Source organism: Triplophysa rosa, linkage group LG14 (assembly GCF_024868665.1).
Source record: "Triplophysa rosa linkage group LG14, Trosa_1v2, whole genome shotgun sequence".
Lineage (NCBI taxonomy): Eukaryota > Metazoa > Chordata > Actinopteri > Cypriniformes > Nemacheilidae > Triplophysa > Triplophysa rosa.
This window is the reverse complement of record NC_079903.1, coordinates 22014218-22042178: the sequence shown is the minus strand read 5'-3', so window position 1 is coordinate 22042178 and position 27961 is coordinate 22014218. Positions and strand designations below refer to the sequence as shown.

The following is a 27961-nucleotide window of genomic DNA, read 5'->3' as shown; positions in this document are numbered from 1 at the left end:
TTTGAGGTCTTGCTTTGGGGAGGCCTGGTTTATTGACTCCCTGTGTGTTTAAGTGTAATGACTCTTGACTGTCTGTTATTATAAGCCACTGAAAGTTTACAACCTTCACTTTATCAGTTGACCTAGAATGGCCAGACATCGCAACCAAAACGCACACACAAACAGCTCATCTACATAAGTCTAATCTTACCTCCCCAAGAAGCTTTGCATTCAAATAAAATAATTCATAAAATGAATTTTAAGTTTCTCTCTTTTGTAAGATTTAGGCCCCATTTTTGTCTCCAAGGTATAGCTAAATAAGCTCAGGCGTACACACATATTGTCGTGATCATTTTTTTGTTGTGGTTACCCGCTCCAAAAATCCAGCTGATAATAAGCATTTATCCAAAGGATCCTTTTGTGCGTTTGTGTATCTGCGCAAGCGAACACATACTTCTATAGCATCTGAAAAGACATGCAGGTTGGCACGAACCCCTGGCACTGAAGAACAGGCCGCGGCCCAGGTTATGTTGCCAGGAGTGATGCCCACTAAACTCCCCTGATCTCTGGACTTGGCTGGCTCGCCGCGTCCCGGGCCAACGAGTGCTATGAGTGTGTGGCCTCTCACAACAGCTCTGCTTTTGTCTCATACTCACAATTAGGGTTGGGAATCGAAAATCCATTCCAATTTGGAATCGAAAGGAATAGGAATCGGATACTTGAGATGAAAATTTGAATTCCTCTTATCAATTCCTGTGTGCATATTTTCCAAAAAGTACATGCGTTGCGTGATCTGCTGATATATCAATAAAAGCCCTTATGAAAATGAACGATATTTTTACTATAGTAAGCATAGTTCAACTATATTTGCATCAAAGCACAGGAACCACAAATTAACCATCGTTTCATTATAGTTACTACAGTAATCATGATGTAGTTCAACTATGGTAATACAAATTGTATAAATCAGAAATAACATGGTTCTATGTGTACATATACACAAAACGGTGCTCATCAATATATATATTTTTGCAAACAAGACAATAAGCATGCTAAATGACCACACGGGTTGATTTTTAAATGTTTTACTTCAACTGTGTAATGGAAACTGGGAATCGATAAGAATCGAAATCGATCAGCAGAATTGGAATCGGAATCGATCAAATTCAAACGATTCCCAACCCTATACGCACAATATTATTGTGGCTCCCTGTCTTTGTGTGTGTGAGACAGAAACACACGCACAGGCCCTTGAACCTGGACGCATGGTTTATAAAGGAGCATTTTTACTAGTAAGATCCGCTTCAAAAAAGATTTCTGTGATCTTTGTTCGCACACACACAGAAAGAGGGTCGGTTGTGACATTAGAAGATATCACCGATCTGCAGGAAGGCACCAGAATGGGTAGACGGGCCGTGAAAGTGTGTGTCTGTGTGTGTGAGACTTGCGGGTTCTCCTAGTTCCCTGTATTCTCCTGTTAAACAATGGAGTGCAACTATGTGTCCCTCCGTGTCCCCTACGACCTGCTGGGTCTTTCTCACACACACACTGACCGGGCGTTTCCCAGAGGTCTCCACCTCACCAGGCCTTTATCATTGTCATCTGTTTTTTGTCCGTGCGCGTGTTTGTCTGATTGTGTGACATCTCTAATAAGAACGCTGAAATGTCACCGTCCGACGGATAGGAAGTGAGCTGTCTAATGCCTTCGAGGCTTGCCAATAATAACTCCATCTGTGAGTGTTTCTCCATCTACCTATTGTGTTCACACAGGAAGTGTACGAGTCTCAAACAGATAGGTCTCAGTTAAACGCACACACGCTCAGATTCCCAGCTCAAATCTTTTTGTTTGGTGGCATTTTTTGCATTGCGGCTAAGCAAAGGGATGCTTAACGTGTTGTTCTAATATCCATATTTTGTTTCACATTTCGTTCTAGATCTTTTACCGTGTGGTTTGTGAGGTTCAGCCTGGTGAGGAGCTCCTTCTGTTCATGAAGGCTGAGGACGTTTCATGCGAGGCCATGGCTCCAGACATACACGGTTAGTTTACTAACACACACACACATTCACAGACTCGTTCACACATATTCGAATTCTAACGTGCCTCCGATTCTCACAGAGGAACGTCAGTATCGTTGCGAGGACTGTGATCTGAACTTTGAATCTGGTTCGGAGCTGTTGGACCATCAGAAGCACGCGTGCGGGACCCCGCCGGCCTCCGGCTTCAAGCTGTCCCAGCAGGGTCCGCCCGGGGCACCGGATCACGACCTGCATCTACTCCCTCTGAACATGCCCCATTCCCCACAGGAGTGTAAGGAGTGTGAACAGATCTTCCCAGACGCCCAGAGGTGAGAACAGACACACATATATTTCTCCATGAACACTGCTGTTGTTTTTACATAAAGATGATTAGAATAACTACAGATGACACTTATTATTTACATCATTTTACATATTATAAACATCCTTAAAAAGGGTTTTAGCCCAATTCCAGGGACAGTTTTGTGCCCAAAATATAACAAAGCCAGACGCCCGGAGGAACATATGAGGATTGTATAATTTATGCAACACTCAGCTGTTCTGTATTTTTAACTCTTTCTGTCTGTCACTCAGTCTCGACTCTCACTCGCTGTCTCACTCCGACGAGAGGGAATACAAGTGCGATCAGTGCCCAAAGGCTTTCAACTGGAAGTCCAACCTGATTCGCCACCAGATGTCACACGACAGCGGCAAACACTACGAATGTGAAAACTGCTCAAAGGTAGAGTCCAGACATCATCTCCTGAGTGGCCCCGCATCACCTCCGGGTGTCTGCGAGCTGTGAATGTAAACTCTCTCCCTCTCTTTATCTTTCTCTACCCAGCAGGTGTTCACAGACCCCAGCAACTTACAGAGACACATCCGCTCTCAGCATGTGGGGGCGCGGGCTCACGCCTGCCCCGAGTGTGGCAAGACCTTCGCCACCTCCTCGGGCCTCAAGCAACATAAACACATCCACTCCTCCGTCAAGCCCTTCATATGTAAGTCACTCAGACCCTTCATATGTAAGTCTGCATGCTTTCTACTCTGAACACCTCACCACAGATCTGGAGAGCTCCACTGCTTCGTTTAGCTCATTACGGTCATAGAAACCAGGCAAATTTGACAAAAACAAATGCATAAATACAATTGGTTTGAGAATTATAATGCAAGGAAACGCATCATGCGTGTTGTTACTGAAAGTGTGGTGGAGCTCTCCAGGCTCATGCTGATGTCAAATTCATCTCTCATCCGTATCTTGCATATTTAAAGTCAACATGAAACAGCTTTCCTAACTCATTTTTCTCACGTAATGACCGGGGCTGCGTTTCCCGAAACCTTCTTAACGCTACGTCATTCTTAAGTTATGCCTTAAGAGCGGTAGCAATATATTCTTAAGGACGAGGTGGCGATACGAAGGTTTCGGGAAACGCAACCCAGACCATTCAACAAATATTGGGACTTGTATGAGGAATGGATTGAATTGTTGTCATTTTACAGTATAACCAGCACTGTTCCCAAACCCAAGGTCTTTTCAGAGACACAAATTTGTACATTTTGTTTTAGATTAACATGCATCAATGCATGCAACATGTATCAATAAAATCTAAATATAAAGAAAGTGCTGTAAATACATTTTGATTTCATGTTTTCTTTAATGCAAGGTAGCATGAATTTGATAACCAATGGAGTCGTTCCAATGTTATTTAGTATTTTGGTTTGCAAAGTAACTTTTATGGAGAACAAATCTTACCATGTGTAGCAATTCACCTGTTTTTTAATTTCTCAAATATTTCAGAATTATTTCTCAATTATAGACCGTTTAAATAACCTTGTTTGTGTTCATTAACTATAACTACTGGTACAATTACAGAAGTATGTTTTTTTTAGTATTTTTATTCTTACAGGTTGTGGTATTTGTGTGTGTGTGTGTGTACAGTATGTGTGTGTGTACAGTATGTGTGTGTGCGTGTGTGTGCGCGTGTGCGTGCGTGTGTGTGTGCGTGTGTGTGTGTGTGTGTGTGTGTGTGTGTGTGTGCGTGTGTGTGTGTGTGCGTGCGTGCGTGCGTGTGCGCGTGTGTGTGTGTGTGTGCTTGTGTGTGTGTGTGTGGACTTGGTTTTTATATGTTAGTGGGGACCTAAACCTGAATACACACCAACACATGGGGACTCGTGTCACTGTGAGGACCAAAATTGAGGTCCCCACAGGCACAAAAGCTTATAAATTGTACATAACGATAATTTTTGAAAATCTAAAAATGCAAGAAGTTTTCTAAGATCTTTAGGTTTAGGGGTTGGGTTAGGGGTAGGGGATAGAATATACAGTTTGTACAGTGTACAACTCATTACGCCTATGGACTGTCCCCACGGAGATAATAAAACATACATGTGTGTGTGTACAGTATATGTGTGTGTGTGTGTGTGTGTGTGTGTACAGTTGTACAAGGATAGTAAAACCACCTAGAAGATCCACCTACTGTACACTGTGGTCCCAACGAGGGAAATTGATGGTTAAAAATACAAAATTATGCTTATTTAAAAATGTTAAAATGCAAAAGATTAAAAACAAAACAATAAAAACAATAGAAGTTTATGGCAAGCTCCCACAAAGATACCAAAACAAATGTGTGTGTTTATTCACTAACCTTGACCCTCACTGATATTTATAGACATATTGCATACTCATACCCAGATGTTTTATAGCCATTTTTGCATTATAATATAGTACATGTACTATGAACACTGTGATCACAGGAATTGCATTTTTTAACCATTTTTTAGTTTCAGACTAGAACATGTTGTGCACAGTCACTTTAAATTTCGGTTACACTAAATGTCATTACACCAGCTCCACGCTCTCGATTTCAATGCATGACCTCTGACCTCGTAGGCGAATGACCTCAGATCTTAATCTCCTCCTGCATAAGGACCTCATAGAGATTTTAATGTCTTAAAACCGTACCGTGACCTCTGAACTTTGGCCGGTTGAACTTCATGCATTGACCCTGATAGCTCTGATCCCACACAACTTGTTTAGACGCTGCCCCCCCCCCCCTGTATCAGACAGTAACTAGCCTGCTAAGTCTGGCCATTCCAGGCAAATCACTACCACATGCAGCCCTGCCTGTACAGAGACCAGCGCACCGCCGTTTACAGCAATCAGCATTTAAACAAGCACTACTAACAACACTTAATGACCTCGTAACAAAACACACGTATGCACCCAGACACACTGATACACGCATGGGATTGCGCATTTATAGCGTTTGCAATTCTTTGCTGAAGCCATCGCCTGAAAATGTTCTGTCTAGAGCAGAGACACACACACACAGCGCTGTAGCGCTAATTCATTTTACCACTGGATGTTAACCACTGTGGAATGTGTTTATAATATTTTGTTACCGGCTATGAAGAGCTGACAAAACACAAGTGCTCATAGATCTCCGTTTACACTCCCCAGATTTCACACCTGTTCATCCGTGTGTGTGTGTGCAGTTGTTCACAATTACATAAGTGTTTTGTGTCTGTGTCTCTTCCTAGATATCTAAGCAGTAAGTTTGAGTGTTGTCTGCATGTGTTTCATTTCAAAAAAGAAAACAGACTTTGATAAGACACACTTAAGTCGTCCACTCTCTCTGCACTAATATTTACACCCCATCTTTTGATCAGACCCGACCGACTCCATAAACACAGCCCGCGGTAGAACATCCTCTCATAGGGCACCTCATACCTCACGCAAACCGACAGGGATTAGCCAAGCACCCTGCCACACTCCCTAACAATTCCTTCAACCAGAAAACATCCCATTTATAAGTGTGATACATGTGATTAGGATGAGAAATGCAGGCTTTTTTCACACTAGACATGTTAGGTTTTTATGTATAGGGTTGTTTTGTCAGGTTTAGAGTACTTAAAATTTAGGTCCACTGATATTGAGGTCAGTAGTCATGAGTTGTGTTCGTTGGTTTTTAGTGGTGTGAGATGTGTATGCGATGTGTGTGTGTCCGTGTATGATAGACAGAGACGTCTCCTGGTCCATGGGAACGGACCTGCAGGAGAGGATTCATGCAACTCTGTTTCCTTCTCACGCTTAAAATAGAGCCATTGTGAAGTCTTCTTTGTGTGTGTGTGTGTGTGTGTGTGTGTGTGCACCTGTGTATGACATTGCATTCCTTTATCTGTCATCCTTGCTCACCCTGCATATCTGTTTGTTTTGTGAATAGATATGTGTGTGTGACATGCAAAAATCGACAGTTTTTTTACGCCGTATGTCCCTGTCTCACTATCTCCAGGTGAGGTCTGCCACAAATCGTACACGCAGTTCTCCAATCTGTGCCGTCACAAGCGCATGCACGCGGACTGTCGCACTCAGATCAAGTGTAAAGACTGCGGCCAGATGTTTAGCACCACATCCTCCCTAAACAAACACCGGCGCTTCTGCGAGGGCAAAAACCATTTCGCCGCTGCCGCGGGAGGCTTGTTTGGGCAGGGCATGACCCTCCCCGGCGCCCCTGGCCTGGATAAGTCTACGTTGGCTGGAATGAGCCATGGGAGCCCTGGTTTAGCAGACTATTTCGGGACAAACCGGCATCATGGTGGGCTGACGTTCCCAGCAGCCCCTCCGGCATTCCCGTTCAGTTTTCCCGGACTTTTCCCATCAGGACTTTACCACCGGCCCCCTCTAATCCCATCCACGTCGCCAATCAACGGCCCTCAAAGCACAGAGCTTCAGAAGAGCCCGCTGCTGTCCTCATCCATCACTGGGTCACATGACCTCTTGAAGAGTTTCCATAAGGACTCTCTAAATGGAGTAGTAGAAGGTGCGGGGCGTCCAAAAGAAGGGTCCGTCTCCAAGACAAGGCATGGCGGGAAATAGAGCGACCAATCCGAGAGTAGCGATCTGGATGATGTCAGCACTCCAAGCGGGAGTGAGCTGGAAAGCACTTCAGGTTCAGAGCTGGACAGTGAAGCAGAAAGCGACCGGGAACGAGTGCGTGTGCGGGAAAATGGGAAGGGGCCAAAAAGGAAGTCAAGTGGGTTCAGCGATGCCCAGAGTCCAACTCTCATCAACTCCAGTGGTAGTAACAACACCAGTAATGGAAAAGATTTTCCTGCGTCGGGCCTCCATCAGCCGTCTTTGGACGAGCATACAGCAGTTTCTGGTGCTGTTAATGACTCAATAAAGGCCATTGCCTCCATCGCCGAGAAATATTTTGGCTCTACTGGACTCACAGGCCTGCAAGACAAAAAAGTTGGGGCACTGCCATATCCTTCCATGTTCCCTCTATCTTTCTTCCCCGCCTTCTCTCCCTCGGTCTATCCGTTCCCTGAGAGAGAGCAACTTCGACCTCCGGGCCACAAGGTGGAGCCAGAAAGCCCTCCAGTTGAGAGGAAAAAACTCAAAAGCCTCGAGTCGCCTTTTGATCTCACCACCAAACGGAAGGAAGAGCCTCTTGTGCCCACCTGTGCTCCATTGAAACCTGAAGCCTCACACGTACAATCAGCCAATCAGGATCAGCCGCTGGACCTGAGTCTTGGCGGACGGAGCCGAGGCAAGAGAAAGAGAGAAGAAGAGATACGGAAGAATCCTGTCTTTGCTGAAAAGAGGGTGGAAGTGGAGCCACCCAAGACCGACCCCTCCCTCCAGCATGCAAGACCCACCCCTTTCTTCATGGACCCCATTTACAGGTACTGTCAATCAAAAGTCCTTCTTACTGTAATAGTGTTACCATTCTCGATAATGAATGTCGCTTAAACTTGCCACGAGGACTGATAGAAGTTTAACATCAGCAGGGTTGAGAAGAGAAAGATGAATGATCCATTCCAAGTCCTGAAGGATAAATACATGCGACCCGCTCCTGGATTCCTCTTCCACCCACAGGTGAGCTTTGCCAGAACATTTTCCCACTGCTAACTCCATTTTAGTTTTACACCTCATCCCCACAGTCCTGCTCGAATCGTTAGCCTATTTTCAATTGCCTCCATGCGTGCTACTGTGGTTTGTGTTAATGCGAGCCATTCCAGACACAAGTGCTAATAAAAAGGACGACAATGACCAGGTTATTGAAAGCAGTTTTTTTAAATGCCAAACATAAGGTCACACGAAAGCCCTAAATCAGCACAAAATGTACAGTGGACTACTTGTTTTAGCCAGTCTGGGAGATGGGGAGAGTCTGTATCTCTTTAGAAACAGCAGCATATGAATGTCGACATGATAACCACATGACGTTGGCAGTAGCTTTACAGAGCCCGTGTTTCGGCATTAGCATTGTGACTCCCATGTTCCTCCTCACTGATCTTTTCCATGTGATCAGGTCCAGATGTGAGATTCAGACAGGGTGGAAGCTTTGTGACACGTCTCTCTGTGTGGGTGTCTTTGATTATGATGTCACAATATGATACCCTGTTAAACTGCCAGACATTGACCCCCACCTTCCCCGCCCCTGGATGGAGTGTGTGTGTGTGTGTGTGTGTGTATGTGGTAAATTTGTCTAATTTATGTGAACTGTGCATCTGGATCGAGTGAGTTTGTCAGCGTTTAAGTGTGTAAGCGTGCGGTTTTGTGCTAAAGTATCCATGTGACCTCATTAGTCTGTGTGTATTCTAAAACCTGTCTGCTCTATGTCACTGGTTTGTGTGTGTGTCTGTGTGCATGTTCACTATCAGTATCACTCACAGTTCTGTACGTAGTTCTTGTACACACAATGCCCCCCCCCACAGACACAGTCTGGTGTAGTGTTTTATTGGCTGTTTCAGGACAGCGTTTTATTGGCTGTTTCACTGAGCTGATTTATTCTCTGTGTATGCCTTGTGTCTGCGCAAGATAATATCCACATGTTCCTGACACACCGCCTAATGAGTTGACCTATCAGCATCCATTTCACTGCCTTCTCTTCGGGACTCTCTAATCAGCACCAGGAAAGCTGTTGACAGAACAGATGCATTATGGGAAATGCAGTTTTAAATAGTGCCTTTTCACATAGACTAGTACAGTACAAAAACTGGAAGTGTTGGATATGTCAAATGTATATGAGTTTAGAAACGAATACCACATAGTTAGTGATGATTTTTGTTCTTTAAACAGAAATAAAGACTCAATAAGAGTCTGTATAGAGACCCACCATCGTTGCGTCTTCCCAACACAATCTCACGGCAAAAACCCAACTATTTTACGATTTGGCTAATTTGTTTGAATTCGTATGATCTCATTTGTACATTTTAGTACGATTTGCTTTCGCGCCATTGACGTCATGGTTAGCGGCGGGGCTTCGGTATTGCTTTTTTCCTAGTAATCGTAATCGTTTTCACAACGTACGAATTCATACAAAAAGCCGCCTCGTTAAATCGTTACGAATTCCTGTGAGATCAGGTTGGTCTTCCACCATCTGCTTCATCCTGTTGTTATGTTGTTGCACTCCACCACAATACCTAAACGTGTACACATCCGCAACTTCATTCTTGCATTGTATCAATTGTAAAATGTAAACGTTTAGACACAACCATAGAGTTAGTTTTGATTTTGTAAAATACTTAGTACGTTGAAGCCTTTAGAGTTTGACCTCGTCGATCGCTATGACATCCCATTACAAATCACACACAGTTGATCTCTCTGATTCTTGATTTTGATTGGCTCTTTCCCTTCTGTCCCGCCCCCAGTTTCGCATGCCTGATCAGAGAACATGGGTAAGTTACTTTAAGCCCGGACATTCATGTGCTTTCACCACACAAACATGCTTAATAACTCCATGCTTTCAAAACAAACACGTAACTTTGCACTTGTATCACATGTACCCACTCTGTCACACGGTCTAAACACGACGCAGTAAACGCATGCCTGTGATCTGTGCAATGCATGACAACAGATCTGTTTGCTTTTACCTATTAGTCCCAGGAAACAGAATACGTTTGGATACATAAAATCACCCGTGACGTTCACTCAGATTGACCAGCGGATGAATGATGAATCTGATGGTTTGATGTATGTGCGCGCACGTCTCCGCTCCTGCGTGTTTGCGCGCCAGCGTGTCTGTTGCCCGGAGTGTGTGTTGAGCAGACAGAGCAGTTGTTGTTTCTGATGGCTGCCCCTGATAATGCAGCGAGTGTGAGTACGTGATTATTTACACAGAGAAAAGAACAGACCACGGCACTGATTTGAGGGGCGACAGGCCCGTACGGCATCGCATCACTGGAGGGGTAACAGTCTCTCTGGGACCGAGAGAGAGAGAGAGAGAGAGTGTGTGATACTAGAAGGGGGGTTTCCAAACCCGAGACATCTGGTACCCTGATAAGATCAACAATTGAAAAAGCTCTTGCTAATGAAGGGCCTCTTAGACACACACTACTGCGAACGGGCAACTCGACAACTGCCCTACCACAAAGAGAAACGGAGAGGCTAAAAGCTACTTAACTCTCCGGGAAGTCCACTCGTTGCCGATCACACAATTCTTTGGATTTGGTTGTTAGAGCAATCACAGTGATACCCATCTATGTTAATATGTTTAGAGTTCAAGAGCTCTAATCAACATACCTATGAAATATGCATGCTCGTGTGTGCGTGCGTGAAACTTAGTTAGACCTGATGGAGTCGCTTATGTTTTATTTAGGATCGACTTTGTCTCAGCTGTTTGCTTTAAAACTCCTATGGGGAAACAAAAGCAGAAATAATTGCGACATTTGTTGACATGCAGCGAGAGTATAGAGTTATGAAATGAATATGAAACAATTGATGAAGGGTCAGTTCACCGAAACATGAACATTCTTTCATCATTTACTCGCCATCATGTCATTCCAAACTTGACTGACTTCCTTAAGCAGAACGCACAAGAAGATATTTTGAAGAATGTTGGTAACCAAACAACATTGGCCCCCATCGACTTCCACTATATGGACACAAAACCACTGAGGCATTTCTCAAAATATCTTCTTTTTGGTTTCATAGAAGAAAGAGTCATATGCAGGTTTTGAATGACGCGAGGGTGAATCATTTTTATTTTTAGGTGAGCTAGTTCTTTTTAAGGAATTGTAAAATGATTCTACATTTTGACAAAACCAAAGGGAAAGGGAATTCATTAATAAATGACTTTATTGCATACTAAACATTTATTTCAGTGGTAAGGTTTTTATAAAATAATACTATGTTAAGATGGTTTTAAAAGTTGTTGTTCGGTTAGAGATCCTAATAGAGCGCTAGTGTAGCATTACCAGAAACTACACATCCCACAGATAGACGACAGCAGTTCATTAGCTACACCTCTCTTCATCTATCTCTCTCTCTCTCATTCTAAATCAATCTGTGATTTATAGAGCGAGAAAGAGAGAGAGAGAGTTGGTGTATCCCTAATCAAACAGATCTGACACTTCACATCCTCAAGGAGGATATGAGTCTGACTCTCAGATGAAGAACTTTAACCTCCAGCTGTCATTCCTCATCAAACATCTCTCTCTCTCTGTCTCGCTCTCTCTCTCTCACACCTTCTCTCTTTCTCTCACAATTTGGCATGATAAAAACTGCATTTGTATTGCCAAAGTAACATTTACAGCATTCTTTTTTATTTATATTCTATTTTTTCTTTCCATCTTTCTTGACAATTTTGACACAGTTTGAGACATTTTGGACTTCTTTTAAACAGAAAAGCACACTTGAAGGATGACTGTGGTCTCTTTCGAAAACCAAACATTTGAGATGCAGAATACCCGAGCACATATGACCATTTCATTAAACAGTTTAGTGATGTCACAGAGATCTCATGAACAATTTTCAGGGTTAACGGTTTCACGTGTGAACAGCCTATTAGTGTGTTTTTGTGCATGCTCTCCGCTGTGAATCAGGAGTGAATCGTCAGCAAAACCCAAATCGAAAAATCAATCCACTCAAAATAATGCAAATGTGTGAATGCGTTTTTAAGCTCTCAGCATTACACTGCGGCCTGTTCGTCCGCAGGGACCCCACACGCCCCCCCCCCGCCCTCCTCGGCCCCTCCCTCTCCTCCCTATGATATCATTATTACTGCTGTCTCAGTCTTGATCAGTAATGTCAACATCTTTCATATTGACGAATGTGCTGTCTGCTCATATTGTGCACTGAATGCTTTATGGTCAACATAGGACATGAATCACTCGTGCTCTTCAGCGCCTCACACACACACACACACACATCCTTATGCTGTTCTCTGTTTCCCCTCAGAGATCGTGTCCATTTCTGATGAAAGCAACTGTTAGACTTCATTAGTAAATTGGCAGTCGTTCTTATCCGCATAGATTTGCGTGTCCGTGTGTGTGGTCCATCTCAAACTTTGTGTTTGTGTGTGCAATTAAAATTGTACGTTTTATTACACTGTTATCCATAAGGTCCCAGTGAGCAAAATGCATGCACTGCCCAGGGTAGAGTGCAACGTAGTAAACGCAGGTGACCGTAAGGACTTCTAACCCATCTCACTTGATTTTCTTGCAGATGTCAGCAATTGAAAACATGGCCGAGAAGCTGGAGTCTTTCAGCTCTCTGAAGCCAGACGGCGGTGACATCATGCGTTCCGTTCCTTCCATGTTCGACTTCCGGGCTCCACCTGCCACCCTTCCCGAAACACTGTTACGCAAAGGCAAAGAGCGCTACACCTGCAGGTAACCATCAAGATGAAACTCACTTTCTTCTGGAAATCATATAAAAGAAAACACCCGAATAACTCTTTACTTTCATATTGTAGTATATTGTATTTAGTATAATATAAACTTTTAGCGTAGTTATGTATTTTGCACATTTAAATAATAGTAGGATATGCGATAACATACCAACTTTTTGTTTGTTTGTTTGTCTGCCTATTAGCCAGATGTTAAACAAACATTTGTTTGATGTTTAGTGAGTAATGACAGCATTGAGCGTGGAATGCAGGGGTGTTTTTTGGGAAATGTGTGTGTGTATTGTTGAGTATTGTTCCTGGAGATCTGTTTCCTTCCCCTATAGATACTGCGGGAAGATATTCCCACGCTCAGCCAACCTTACAAGACATCTACGGACACACACCGGAGAGCAGCCTTACAGGTGACACACACACACACACACAAATGATGTAATCAACTCTTCACATACGCTACAAATAGCATTATGGCTCCACCACTAAAATCAGATGAGATAAAGTGGCTTTAAGTCGTTGTAGGATAGCAAATATATGCACTCGTGAATCTATAAGTGAGGTCAAGCAAAACAAAGTTTTCATAATAAAGATAAATAAATACATTAAAACTTGGGAGATTGTTATAATGATTGAACACGTCATTTTTCTAGGGCTGTCAAACGATTAATCGCGATTAATCGCATCTAAAATGAAAGTTAGTGCTTACATAATATACGTACTGTATGTCTGTGTACTGTGCGTGTTAATTTTGTATTTATAAACACAAAAACATAAACACACGTGTATATGTATTTATTTATATTTACCAATAATTAAATAAAAATAATTACATTTTTATATTTTTCTTAAATGTGTATGCGTTTATAAATACAAAATTAATATGCACCACAGTACACAGACATATATTATGTAAACACAAACACGATTTGACAGCCCCAAATTTGTCACTTTATTGCTAATCTTATATATAAAAGCAATCATTTGGTATAGATGTCTAACAATCATTAACCAATGCAAAATCACTGTGTAACACCTTTCCCCTGGTTATTGCTTTATTTGAATACTTTCTGTATAACGTTACTATATATTAGAATATATAAAGTCGATTATTCAATATGATATAACCATGATATAGGGCATTGTCATCATATGGGAAGAGTGACAGGAAGTTCACAAGAGAGGCAGAGAGAGACAAACAAAGGATGACTAAAGGAAGTTTGAATGAATAATGGAGCTGATGAGTGGCATACAGCTGTGGGCCAGCAAAGGCAGCTGGGTAATTAGGTCTGCGCTGGGCCTCCGAGTTTTTTAAGGAGTTTTAAATACTGCACAGAACAGGCGCGCGCGCACACACACACACACACACTGCGTTTGCGGTCTGTTTGACCACAGGGGAGGTTTGCGCCGGGTTCTGTTACTTTCCAGATAGCCTCAATCTTCTCGCGCTGGCAGGGCTTTAAACAAGCCGCTGATCAGCTCTTAACTGCAATTTAATTTCTATTTTTCTGTTGCTGTTGGAGGAGGGCGAGACGGAGAGAAAGAGGGGAGAGATAACAGATCCTGGGAGACGCAGTTTAGCGCAACTCTACGGTCGAAGGGAAGATATGATCGCGTAATCACACAGGATAATTCTGCGTGAAGGGATTTGGCTCATGCTGTCATTTTCAGGGCAGGGGGGGAAAGGGAGAACGTTTGAGTGGAGAGTTTGAGTTTTACTGAGTTGGCCAAAGATGAGAGACAAAGAGTTCATGACCACTCGATCGTGTGTTTGGGATTTTGTGTGTTTTAGTGTAAGAGCAATAATAATAAATAAAGTTAAGTTTTACCTTTATATAACTTCTGAAGGCAAAATAAAAAATCATATGATACCATACGATAAAAACGATACCTCAACACATGATACACGCTAAAAATATACAGTGGGTGCAAAAAATTGCGGGTTCGTTCCTAAAGCTACAAATTGTATTACTGTATCGTGTAATAATGTGTGTGATTGGTTTTTGTCTATCCACAGATGTAAGTACTGTGATCGTTCGTTCAGTATTTCATCGAATCTCCAGCGTCACATCCGCAACATCCACAACAAAGAGAAACCTTTCAAATGCCACCTGTGCGACCGCTGCTTCGGACAACAGACCAACCTGGACCGCCACCTCAAAAAACACGAGAACGGTAATTTATCAGGTATGTGCGCGTTTCTTCGTAGACAATGATGCTAAAAATATGATTACAGTCATTCTTGAGTTTGATGTGTATGTTGATTGTATGTGTAGGCACAGCGATGTCATCGCCCCGTTCAGAGCTGGATAGCGGCAGCGCCATCTTGGAGGACAAAGAGGACTCGTATTTTAACGAAATACGAAATTTCATCAGTAACACAGCACAGACAGCCCCATCTCCATCACACTCGGAGGAAGGGTAAACACCATTATCTTCCTCTCAAACACTAATACAATATTCCAAAAAGAATTCTCTTGGCCTTGTGGACAGTGCTATGATATAGCGTAATGTATATTTATTGGAAATATAAAGGCACAAAAATGGACCAAAAAGGTTATGTAGAAAAGTAATGATTCATAAAACAGTAATTTAGTGAAAGTTTAAGTAAAAGTTTTTTATTTAAAGTACATCTAAAGTTTATTTAGTAATTTTTTATTAAAAACAATTATAATTCAGTGTTTTATTTTCCCAGATTTTATTTTCTTTCTAACCTGATAAATGTAAAGGACGTTAATCGCACGCGCTTATCGCCAGCGTTTTTCGAGACGTTTTTCGGCATTCATGCCCAAACGATTTTCACTGACGATGAGCCGAGGGAACGTGCAAATTCACTCCCTGACATAGATGGCGCTTAATGAAAAACAGAAAAACCACCGGTACACAAGGTGGCGCTGCGCAACTTTATGCGTTCTGACACTCGCTTGTCACACAGAAGAAGAATTCATCTTGGTTCCTCTTCGTCCATGTGTGCTCGGGCAAGACCGTTTTGTGCTTGATCGCCACCTAGTGGTGTTTTACTGTAACTTCAGCAGCTCCAGGCACGTGAACAAATGCGGCAATCTCATTGGAAGGCCAGTTTTTAACGCGACGCGTCAAACCAAAAAAAACGAGCCCGAGGCGTTTAAAAAAATTGCCGTTTTCCGCGTCGGTGTGCACACTCACATTGGCGCCCTTTGTTTAGTCGCGAGGCGTTAAACGTCGACGATAAACGCGCGCGATTATCGTCCCGGTGTGGACGGGCCCTAATGTGCAAAAAAGCTTTTAAATGTCCTATAAAATTTGTCACAAGTTTAAAAGTGATAATTCACCCCAAAAAATCTGTCATCATTTACTCACCCTCATGTCATTTCCAACATGTATGACTCTCTTTCTTCCACAGAGCACAAAAGAAAATATTTTGAAGAAAGTTGGTAACTGAACGGCGCCAGCACTCATTCGCTACTATTGGATGAACACAAAACCAAGTGAATGGGTGCCAGTTACCAACATTCTTCAAAATATCTTATTTTGTGTTCTGCGTAATAAAGTCAAGAAGGTGAGTAAACGATGACAGAATTTAGTTCATTTTCGAGTGAACTATCACTTTAACTGTGTATTTTTACAATACACGTAGTTTATGTATTCACTCAGACACTTTGTAAAAACAATCATGGGTTTTTTTGATCTACTCAAAGCTACACGCACTCACGCAAACTCGCACGCATGCAAACGGATTGTCCATTAGGCTGTCAGTCATCAGTTTCCTCTAGTTGCCGGAGGCAGAATGGAGGTTATTATACACAAACATTACCGAACACAACACTTCTCATACCTTATTCATTAACCTGCACCTCTGTGTGTGCATGAATGGCTTCACATGAAAGGAGCGGACTTGCGAATCGAAGTGTGTATTAACTGCACATGTGAGCGTACGCGCTCGGTGTGTGTGTGTGTGTGTGTGTGTACGTACATTCAGTACGGTTGTTAATCATTACCCTGTCGCCTGCGGTTTTTAAGAGCAAAGATCGGGGCAGGTCTCCTGGAAGACGTGATTACCGACGGGCCGATTCTGAGCGCGTGCAGAAAGCCAGTGACTTTTGGCTGCGTGCGCATACATGAATTTTGCCATCTGCATATGATAATTATCTCCGAGCGCTTTCGCTGATCATTTCCCAGAAATGATCATCAGGTTGGATGGGGCTCTGACGGTTTGACCCGGTCATGTGTGCGCGTGACGGACAGATCGATTGAGATACAGATCTCGCATTCTTTTGTTGTTTGATATTTTCATTGTTAAGAAGATGCAAGTTGCAACATTGACCACGTGCATGCGTGTATGTACCTTGTGCGTCACACATCTGGTCCCAACATGTGTTTGCGAACAGGAAGTAGGTGTGGGAGAGGAGGTCAGAGGTCGTCGAATGTTTCCTGTCAGAGTGACTGCTCCTGATAGATACTTTATCCTCCACAAATTACCACAGCTCGCTCTAATTAGCCAATATGTTTTCATTATCACGCCATCTCTCTCTCTCTCTCTCTCGCTGTATTAGCAGGGTGTGGAGAGATGAGAGGGGCGGATTTAGGGGATTATTTCAGATGCGAAAACGCCATCATACGGTTAACCCGTGTGGTGCTGTGCTAATGTGAGGAAAGAGTCGAAACCTAGGTTTTAAAGGTGCCGAGATGGAAATGAACGAGAAGTCGTTTAAAAAACGTGCGAGACTTGGCGAGAGCAACTAAACACAGACATAGCTGTTATTATGTAACATTGAAAATAAAGTTGTGATGTGTTGGGTGGGAAGTAAGAAGTATGGTCAAAAATCACGTGACCGTCTTGACTCAGCATGTCTGGTTCACATACAGTACGCTGACTCGACGACTCTTTTTATCTTTCACTCACTCTATTTCTCTCTCTAATCCATCATTTCTGGCTAAAACATTTCCTGTTGAGGTTTTTTAATAGACCTTCTATAATCGTTCTTCCTTGAGCAACAGTTCTCCGTAATATTTTCATTGCTGTTCTTGCACATCTGTACACACAGACTTGTATTTTCTCTCTCTCTCTCTCTCTCTCTCTCTCTCTCTCTCTCTCTCTCTTTGTAATTTTCTCTCCCAGTCTTTAAGTTCAGATGGGAAGTTGCTATTTTAAATTTGAGGTGTAAAGAGAATCGTGACAGAACAAGCGATTTAAGCATAATGTGGTGCCGTTGGCTGGTTTCTCTGTGTGTGTGTGTGAGAGAGAGTTTGGATAGCTGCTCTGTCTCTGTCTCTGTGGGGAAATGACTGCTTTGGCAGCTCCTTCCCTCCACTCACCAAATGGGCTGTCAGCTAAATATTTGGCCTATTAGATGAATTGGAGATAAAGAAGAAAATAAACCAGGGAAAGAGGAGAGGTGAGCTGTTTGTGAGAGACAGGAAGTGAAGAGGCCTGCAGTCTAAGTACCCTGTCGATGGGCGGCTCATTTCTGCCAGCCCTCATAACTGATGACAAACCGGGGTCCCTTCGTCTCACATTCAGCCAAACACTCCGCTGCTTTCTTTCTCCAGCATTTCCTCTCACTCAGAAAAAAATGGGCATGTGTTTCTACTTTTCAAGGTGGTTTATTTTTTTCAACAAACAGAACGTTGTTCCTGCACTGAATGATTTTCTTCATCGTTTCTGATGACCGTCTCTATTCTCCACAGACTGAATGGCAGCCATTTTGATGGCGATAAAGCCCTGGCTGGGTCCGGGTCACGTGACCTGGACGAGGAGGAAGGGGAGGAGCTTGGAGCAGAGGAAGAGACAGAGCGCAGTGAGAGCGCTAGGAAACCCAGCGATGAAGGTGTGACTAGCAATGTGGACCGCGATATCATAAATGACGACATGGATTTTGAAGGAGCGGATGATCTGGAATTGAACAGCAAATCCTCGCCACAAAGGTACGTGTGCAAAAAACGTACACCAGAACTAAGATATAACCCGCCGTGACGTTCTTGAAATGATTTATTTGCATGATTTTCAGATTTAATGAGGAAGATGAAGATCACAGCAGTTTTTCCACGATGGATCACATCCGCCACTTTAGTATGGAGGACGGCGATCTTAGCGATGGCGATGTCAGCAGCTTTGGCCCTGCCCACCTGCAAGAAGGGATTAAACAGCCCCTGTACAGAAAGTCTAAATCGCAGGTATCATTACAAAACGTTCATAAATCATTTATTGTTCAGGAACATTTACAATAGTTTACTCAAGCATTGCTCACGCAGGAGCAAGCAACATTATGTGTACATAAAACTGTATATGCACGGGTGTGTAATTGTAGATTTCTCTGTCTGTAGGCGTACGCCATGATGCTGTCTTTAGCCGATAAGGATCCACTCCACTCGTCTACCCATAATGCCCCGATGTGGCACAGCTTGGCCCGCGCCGCAGAAACCAGCGCAATTCAGTCTCTCAGTCACGTATGACACCCTCACGTACTACAAGACGTTACTTTACAACATTGTGTTACTATCGCTGGAGTCCCTGGTCCACACACGTACAGTACACACACTTGCACAAGTGCCCAGATTGTCATACACTTATACTGTACACAACCAGTTACTGTGTATAGCAGAACACTATTCCATATACACGAACAAATATTGATTGATTGACTGTTTGATTGATTGAATATAGTTAGTAACAATGACAATAGTGTCTGTAATTTTGATGGTGATGATGAAGAAGACGATGATGACAATAGTAGTAATACATAATAATAATAATTGTATTTATTCTGTCAAGTTTCAATATTTTGCACAGCTGTGGCAGCTGGTGAACAGTTTTTAAAATTGCTGTTGGTGTCATGTTTGTGAGTTTTGTCCGCTGATGGTTACTAAGAGTAACAGACGAGAGTCTTCCACGAGACAAATGTGAGCGCTGCGTATACAGGCACAAGAGCCTACCGGCATGTAAATATCTACGAACAATGTCACACAAAAAAGCAAATACAGAATGGAAACACGAAAGTGTGTTTTTGAAGCATTTCACCTGTTCCTTCTTGTACAGAAACGTACAAGTTAACAAAGGTATATGAAAAAGGGCGAATCAGGGGTTGAGGGTAGGATATCATTAAGTTTGTGATTTAAAAAGTAAACAATTACACTCAAAAGGTGTGAACTTGAGACCTCTCACGGACGCTGCTTTTGAAAAAGGTGTTAGGAGCGAGACGGTGACTATTTGCAAGTTCTGTCCAATGAAAGCACTGCATAACCCACTTACCCACCAGTCTGTGCGACAACAGACGCCCTTTAGTTGTTTTACGGTGGAAAAGCGGTTGTAAAAAACAGAGCTCAAATCACTTTTTCTAAACTGAGAAAAGAAACTAGTTTAAGATGAAAACTAGAAGGGCATTCTGTCGTTTTCATGGTAACCCGTCCATTCGTTGGCGAACGATACCACTAAATAACGTGAATGCTAGTTTTTAGCTATACGCCATCCTCTTGTGTCTTTCATTTATAGACAATCATGGGTTCCTTATGTTTTCCCCTTGTCGTCTGTTGCTTTGTTTTTGTCCTTTTTTTTCTTGGTTGACGTCATCAATGTCATTTCTGTGTATCTTGAAAGTTGTATTTATTTCTCTGCAAACTGTAGTTTGTTTACTGAATAGCACTGCTCTCGAGCACCCCCTTGCGGTGAAAAGGAGAATTTCACACTGAGATTTCGGGGAAAAGACTCCACACAGTCTACTGGGGTTTGTAGAAATGTCTCTGAATGCCAGATAGTATTAAACATACCATCACAGCTTATACTTCTAATGAAACTGGTAAATGATATAGATATTACTTAGGGTTTTTTTGTATGACAATTTATTGATAACTGTAAAATATAAAAAAATGATAAAATAGAGGAAAAATGGAAAGAAAGAATAAAAACAGCTGATATTATTTCTTCATAAAACGCATGATTGGTCCGAGCTGTAACTGACATTTTCTATGGTTGTCTGCAAGCTTGTGTGACGTCTGGGTCCATGTTGATTTCTTGTGCCAAACCTATGACAAATGCCAGATTTTGTTTATCCTCACGAGGACCAGATCTTTCCTATTTCACTTTTTTATTTTTTGTTTTGTCGATGTTTATAATCCCATTTTTAAAGTAATCAGTGAATTGAGGTACTTCTGTTTTAATGCTTTCTACAATGTAACTGTATTGCATTATAATTCAATACTGTGGGAGGAGTTACTGAGAAATAAAGAACTCCTGTGTGGGCGGACTGTGCACTCTCCAAACGTCTCTGTCTCCGTTTTTATCGATATCACGTCATCTTCCACGCAACGTCGCGTTTATTTGTAAAGGACTTTTTACAATAAACATTATTTCAATTTAGAAATTTACCATGAGCTGCTGTTTCCGAGAATAAAGCCCATTTCAGGATCATTGCGATATGTATGAAGAGTTTGGTTCCAAAATAAGATAACTCCGTTTTTAATTGTTATCATGTTTTTATTGCGTTGGTTGGCTGTATTTTTGAGTTATTATGGCTTAAATCAAAACCAACCGACAGTTTGATTGATATTAATTGGAATGTACAATAAAAAAACATGAACATTTTTGAATTATTATCTTATTTTGGAACCAAACTCCTCCTATGTTTTAGATAGTATATAATAATTGTAAAGTACAATTGCAATATACATAATATCATAACATGTCATTACTGTAATACATAATAAATACCTCTCTTTTTAGACAAAAACAAATGATAGTAAAATCAAACGAAATGCATTCAATAGCCTAAATACTTCACAATTTTGTTACAAATACACTGTCATGAAAATGTCACAATGAACTTTTTAAAAAGAAAAACGACTTTCTATACTTTATGCAAAACATTTATTCTAGTCCAATGATACTTTATTAACCTTTGTGCATATCCTACTTCATTGTCATTAGAACTTCATAAACTGTATATCGCTCAGTTAGACACAAAACATTCTGACAAGCAGATGGTGCCTGCCACCTGAAGTTCTCACACAGAAGCAATACAGTCGCATTTAACCAAAAAAGAAAATCTCTTCCACACACCCACTTGCATTATTTCACACTGAGACGCATAAAGTCTCCACACACGCTGCCAGACAGACGCAGTGCGAGTCTGATCTCTGGTCATCTCTCTCACAGCCTTCTACTGTCCCACAGTCACTGCGAGTCTGAAAGAGAGAAGGAGAGAAAAGCTGGTGAAAGGGAGCAGAGAGAGAAAAGATCTGCGTTGCACTTGTTTGTTTGAGGGAAATGATGGATGAGGTGGAGAGATGTGATGACCTGGCTCATCGCTCAAACTCTCAATGAGAAACAACGTACGGATGACATCTCTTTCTTTTTCCTTCCTTCTTTAAATGGAATCCAGCGTTTTTTGGGAAGTCGGTCGGACTTTCTTTCGCACACTTTTAATCCTCCAACTTTCTTTCAAAATCATATCAGAAATGTTTTTTTAAAGTTCCAACGTTACGGCATACCATCATTTTATCACTCTATTATTTCTATTCTTTCTCTCGGGCCTTTTGTCACCCGGTTCTTTTTTCCTGAACTGTAGTGGGTGGATGTCATTGTGCGAGAGGGGTGATGACTGGTTGTCTGGGTTTGAGGCTTTGTGTGTGTGGGGAAAGGCGGGTGGGATTTGCTTGGGGAAATTAGTTAAGTTTGTGTTTCCTTCCACGTAAACCCTATTTGGTTTCCACTGTCTAGAGCGAACTGTGTAAATATACTCTAAACACAAACAGTGGCCTTCTGCCCGTGACTTCACAAAGTGACATCTAATCCACCCAAGTCACAATTTCATTTACTTCATGTAATTCAAACCGGACCAAAGTGAGTTTTTCTTAAGTTAAGAAAGTGAAACGTCAAGTGATGTGTGCCTACCGACATCTGAGCAGTAAAATCGGTGTTGCGCTCTCTGATAATTGATGGCCCGCTTTTCTCCTCGATGGTCAGTGCAACCTGTCAGTCTCTGAGCTCAGTGAGGCGTCCTGCTTTGATGAGGTCATCATGGGTCAGCCAGCGCTGATGAGGTCACAGCAGGTCGTCCCACTTTGATGAGGTTGGCTGGAGAGGGGTTTGTGGGTGCTGTAGTAGGGTGAAGGTGATAATGGGTCTACAGAGGAGGAAAAGAGGCCGGCATGGACCATTACTGACCAGCTGTTTGGTGTGTATGTCTGTTACGCTATGAATGATGACGCAGAATGATCATCATCGGGTTGTCTTCACAATCAGGTGCTCATCGGGGCTTAACGATACGAATGGCCCAATGGCCCGGAACCAGCGTGAGAGTGTTTCGGGACAGTCGATAAAAGCATCACCCTGTTGGATCATTACGGTGTTGTCAGTACATCTTACATGTACTATACACATTTTTATGCACTGACTGCAAGTAAAAACGTTTGCGTTTTGTGATGCCAGTCCGGCAGGGTAAAAAAATGGTTGAGCGTCTGTGCAATATACAGTCAATATGACTGCGTGTGCGCCCCTCCCATTCAAACACGCACACGTTTGTCCATCTCAAGGGAGCGGTTGCATTTAATGCTGGAATTTCCCATTGCATTTCCCCTGCTCATCCAATGAACTAATGAGTCTTTTGGCAAAGGCACAGAACAGCCGCACACACAACGTCCCACTCTCACATGTGCGTTTAAACACAGCCCTTTCTTTTTAATGTGGATTAAAACATGCCCATGCTCTCTGCCATCACTCCAGTGTGGCACCGAGGCGCTGGTCAGGACATCTATCACAGCCCCTGAGTGCAGGGTGTGACACTGCTGGCACTCTCTCCCTGATTAACTTGGCACCATCACATCCAACCGCGCCAACAGAAACAGCACCAGCCGTGCATGGAGGTGGGCTGGCGCAGGCGACACTGTCCGCCTTTTACAGTACATACCATAGGCATGCATGATGGGCATGGCAGAGGATTGAGAGAGAGTGCCACCTTTAGTCAATTCCAGTAAAGCAAGTTTTTCGACAAAATGCAAAGCATGGAAAGTTAATGTATTCGAGATAATAGTTATCATCAAGCTTCTACATTGATGACATTCGTATGTTTATTTGTTTCTTGTACTTTGAAATGTTCTAAAAGCGTGAAAACATCACATTCACGTATTCAGTCGATACTGCTTTAAAAACATTCGTGTTCCCTGGGATCAAACCCATGATTTTTGCATTGCGAAATCAATACTCTGCCTAATGAACTACATGAACGGTTTGCTTAATATTGCTGGACGGTTATTTGTACAATAGCATAATGTTTCTGCAATATTCTTTGCATTCAATTTAACAACACCAATATTATATAAATGTATTACACGTTTACATTCACGCATTTGGCAGACGCGACTTACATTGCATTTTACTATACATTTGTTTCCAGTTATGTGCAATCCCTGGGATCGAACCCGCACTACTAGTGCAATGCTCTAACCACTGAGCTACAGGAAAGCTTTATTACACATACATTTAAGAAGTAAAGGTGTTAAACTATTTCTTTAAAACAAGCTTAATACGCGTTATGTTCTTTTAGCGCACAACCTTCATTTCAAGTTATTATGTTCAAATGATGCTCCAAGAATGTTTTTTCTTTATTATTGATGAGAACATTTAACAATTCTATCAACGTCATAAAAACAGTATTTTACGAACGTTTACATTAGGTAAATATTTTAAGAATTTTACGTAACGTTTATATAAAGTTGTAGGAACGTTCCCTGTTAGGTGGGTGTGTTATTATTAATGCTCCAAAGTTTTGACCCGTAGTTCTGCTAACAAAACCTTTCATAAGATTTTATTCTTGGAGAATTATTATCACATTTTAGAGTCGGAACAATTCTCGTGCATTGCACCAATCGCACAAGTCTAACGTGAAACCCTCACGATTAGGCACAAAAACATGGTTTTACTTTTGTGAATGACTGTTAAATTGTAATAGCCCAGATTGTCTTACAGCTGGCACGGATCGATGTGGATTTTACGTCTCCCTGTGAGTTTTTCTTTTAATATCTCCCTCGCAAACTTTTGCTGTTTTTGATAAAGTCGTGCCCGTGGCGGCTGTAGTTGGATACGTGACAGCTCGTAAGCCGCGGAAGGAGCAGCGGCCCCGTTAAAGCCCGGCGGTTTCATGCGGGTATTTGTTGTGATCCCCGGGAAACGGGTCATTAGCGTTATTGATGGGCACTCAGTGTGAGCGGCCATGCCGCCATGCATATGGTTTTAATATGACAAGATGTGTTGGGCTTACTGTTTAAAATGCCTCAGAGGTCCGTAGACTTACGTAAATAGCCTTTAAACGAGAACTGGATGAAAAAGTAATTGTGCTAGTTAACTCGCTTACCTTAGATAACGCGCGTGACGCACTGAAATTAAGGGCTGCTCCTTGACTGTAGTTTGGGGTTTATTGCTATAATTTAGACCTTCGAGCTGTTTTCACTCGGTGGAAATATACTGCCAAATTTCCTTTCAGTAATGCGCTGATATACACCCACCATCTAGATCTAGCACGATATAAAACAACCACTAATCGTGTACCAGCAAAGTCGTTTGAAAGCACATTTCTAAGAGTATATGACTGACGTTAAGCTCTAATAGTGCGGGAGCAAAATTAAATGCCACGTAAATGCTTGTAAAACATGGAGTTTGTGAGTAATCAGGTGCGCGGAGGGTTCGGCGTTCTGGGTGACCACAGGCACGCAACAATGTTGCGTCGCGTGCCCCCTAGCGGCCCACTGTGACGTGTGTTTACACAGCACGAAGCCTTGCGCATTCACACTCACCCAGAACCTGTTAAATGAGCCCTGAATAATCTAGATTAATGACGGGTTGCTGTTAAAAGAAGAAAGTATGATAGTGTTCTTTACATATACACAGAGATGTTGTGTGCTGATTGTTTCTTTACTCAAACGGGGGGATTTCCAGATTTCCAATGGGACGTCCACAGAGGACATCCCATCTGCGTCTGTGCTTTTTATTTTAAACATACGCGTTAGACGGGCGCGTTTGACACGAGCGTTGCGTTTTAACAAAACATCTGAACTTTTATAAAACACGTGCTTAATAGTGTTATGAATAATGGTGCGATTAAAGTCATTTTCATTACATGAAAGAATGTACATGTCAAATGTATGTATCGTATAATTGTCCTGTTGTCTATGATTTATTTTTCCTTATTTCTATACTTTTATTATACAGGTATATTTTTTCTTGAGTTTCTACCGTTTGTTTCGAAATGTATTTTATATAAATATAAGCTAACTACAGCCATATGGCAGTACATTTTACCAGTCTCACCATAGGCATTTGAAACTATAATATAAACCGTATAGAAATGTTAATCAATAGATAAATACATGAACATGGTTACAACTATTTTATTACAAACCATGGTTAATTTTCCTAAAGGTTGTAAAATGCTCTAACGTTATAGAAATCGCGTTGTAAAATGCTCTATAGAAATAATTTGCATTGAATTAAGGACGCGTGAATGTTGCCTTACGTCTAGTTTTTCAATGCGGACACAAAAACTCATCTAAGGCCCGATTCACATTTCTCGTTTTTTTTCCTTGCGCATATTCGTCATTTTAAATGCGGTGCACACATTTTTCTAGGCGAGATTGAAATTTTCGGAGTGCCGCGCGGGTCATTTGAAGAGAGAAAGAGGAGCGGGCTCGCGTTTTTCGCGCGGTTTTAGACGCGAAATGTGAATCGGGCCTAAATGTGTACTTTTACTGTAAAGCTTAGATCAGATGAGGATTTTACACCCTCCCAGATGCGTTCACAGACGGATGGTGTGGGAGAGTTCGCTGATACTCATCTCCAGAGCAGCTCCTTGGCATTTGAGTTTGTTGTTTCTGTACAGCCAGTGGCCCAAATGATGCGAGACTCCATTGAGTTGATTTCCCTGGGTCTCTCTTCAATTTTTCGCCGGTTCAAACGGCACGGTCCTGCGGGAGCCGGCGAATTTAGGAAAAGAAGAGAGTAATCTGTTCGGTGCGAAAAGACAGCGCGGCGATAGCGCCGCTTCGCTGACACAGCACGCGCAATTTCCGCGCTAAAGTTCCCGCGAGATCACATCTAAACCCTCCAATGGCTTCTTTCATCACAGCGGGCTCCGATCTGGCTGTCTTTCAAAATAAAGGCCTGTGTTCGCTTATTTAACTAAATCTGAATTATAGGAGTAACACAGAGGCTGGGTTGTGTTTTCGTTTTATTACATCCATATGTCAAATCGCGTTGTAAACGCAGAGATACATCGACACCGTAAAGAATTTTTAGGACGTTTTAGGAGTGGCCATGTGCAACAAACCACCGGCGCCGTTTCTTTGCTTCGCAACACGTTCATTTTAAGGAGATATTTTAAACGCAGTTCATATTCATCTGCATGCCTCAGTTTAATTATACTTTTTATTGAACGCAGAGATTGGTGACTGCATGCGCTGAGGCCAGGGCAGTAAAACTAAATCCATCTCAAATCGCATTCGCTTGGCATTTCGCCCAAACTTGTACACGACTATGGAATTGTCAGCAGCTAAATAGACGTTTGGCTTCGACTTCTTAAACCATCTCCAGCAACCCAAAAAGACAACATGTACCTTTGTCCAGCCGATTGGGAGCGTGTCCTATTCGCTGATCAAAGCTGGTGTACAGCATCACGGCCACCCATACTGTACTGAATGAATGGGCTAGGGGGGTCTGTTTGACTGGACTCAGGTGTGTGTGTGTGTGTGTGTGTGTATGGATGGATGCCCTCGAGAGCCCTGTTTGACTGGAAACAGGTGTGTGTCATCCATTGCTAGAGGTAAACATTATTGGAGAACATCTGTAGGCCGTCACAACACGGTGCGCCCAGCGCAGCCCCCTCCAATCTATCAGACTCGGGGGCTCTGTCCACCGACATCCCACCAGCTTCCATCACTCACGCCGGGTAGCGCGTCAGGGCGCGGGGGTCTCCGCCTGGCTCTCCCACCTGCGGTGACGGTCCGCTGAACTTGAGTAATGCTGTTGGGACGGTCCACGCTGGCAGCAGTGACAAAGACAAACACACACGCACAGGCAGCAAGAGGGACCCGTTCCACTCAGGTGGGCTGTCGGTGGGTGACAGGCGTAGGCAGGTGACCTCTGGTTGGTTTGACCCTTCCATCTGAGAGGTGCATGCGTTCATCCTAGTTTGATATCACACCCACAATGTCCTACTACCCTTTACCTACATATCCATGTCCTAGAAACAGAAACGTTACACTCGGCTGATCAAAACTAATAGCCTTTAAGCTTTAGATTACACTGTTGTAATCTAACACACATGTTTGTTCAGTTACGATAGTCGCACCATAAAAACACGTTTTTTTGGTACAAACAT

At 42.5% G+C, this 27961-nt stretch overlaps 1 protein-coding gene across 1 annotated transcript in view; it reads left to right on the top strand.

Annotated features, from left to right (window-relative positions):
* The window catches only part of mecom (MDS1 and EVI1 complex locus), a 138695-nt gene extending 117603 nt beyond the window's left edge, over window positions 1-21092 (top strand). Inside the window, 14 exon segments of the mRNA XM_057351660.1 lie at window positions 1914-2016; window positions 2096-2324; window positions 2590-2737; window positions 2843-2996; window positions 6288-7683; window positions 7789-7876; window positions 9652-9678; window positions 12446-12612; window positions 12953-13030; window positions 14638-14807; window positions 14897-15041; window positions 18288-18524; window positions 18608-18773; window positions 18924-21092. Coding sequence (XP_057207643.1) covers window positions 1914-2016; window positions 2096-2324; window positions 2590-2737; window positions 2843-2996; window positions 6288-7683; window positions 7789-7876; window positions 9652-9678; window positions 12446-12612; window positions 12953-13030; window positions 14638-14807; window positions 14897-15041; window positions 18288-18524; window positions 18608-18773; window positions 18924-19052 — 3237 coding nt within the window. The 3' untranslated portion in view covers window positions 19053-21092.
* Window positions 21093-27961: the final 6869 nt, after the last annotated feature.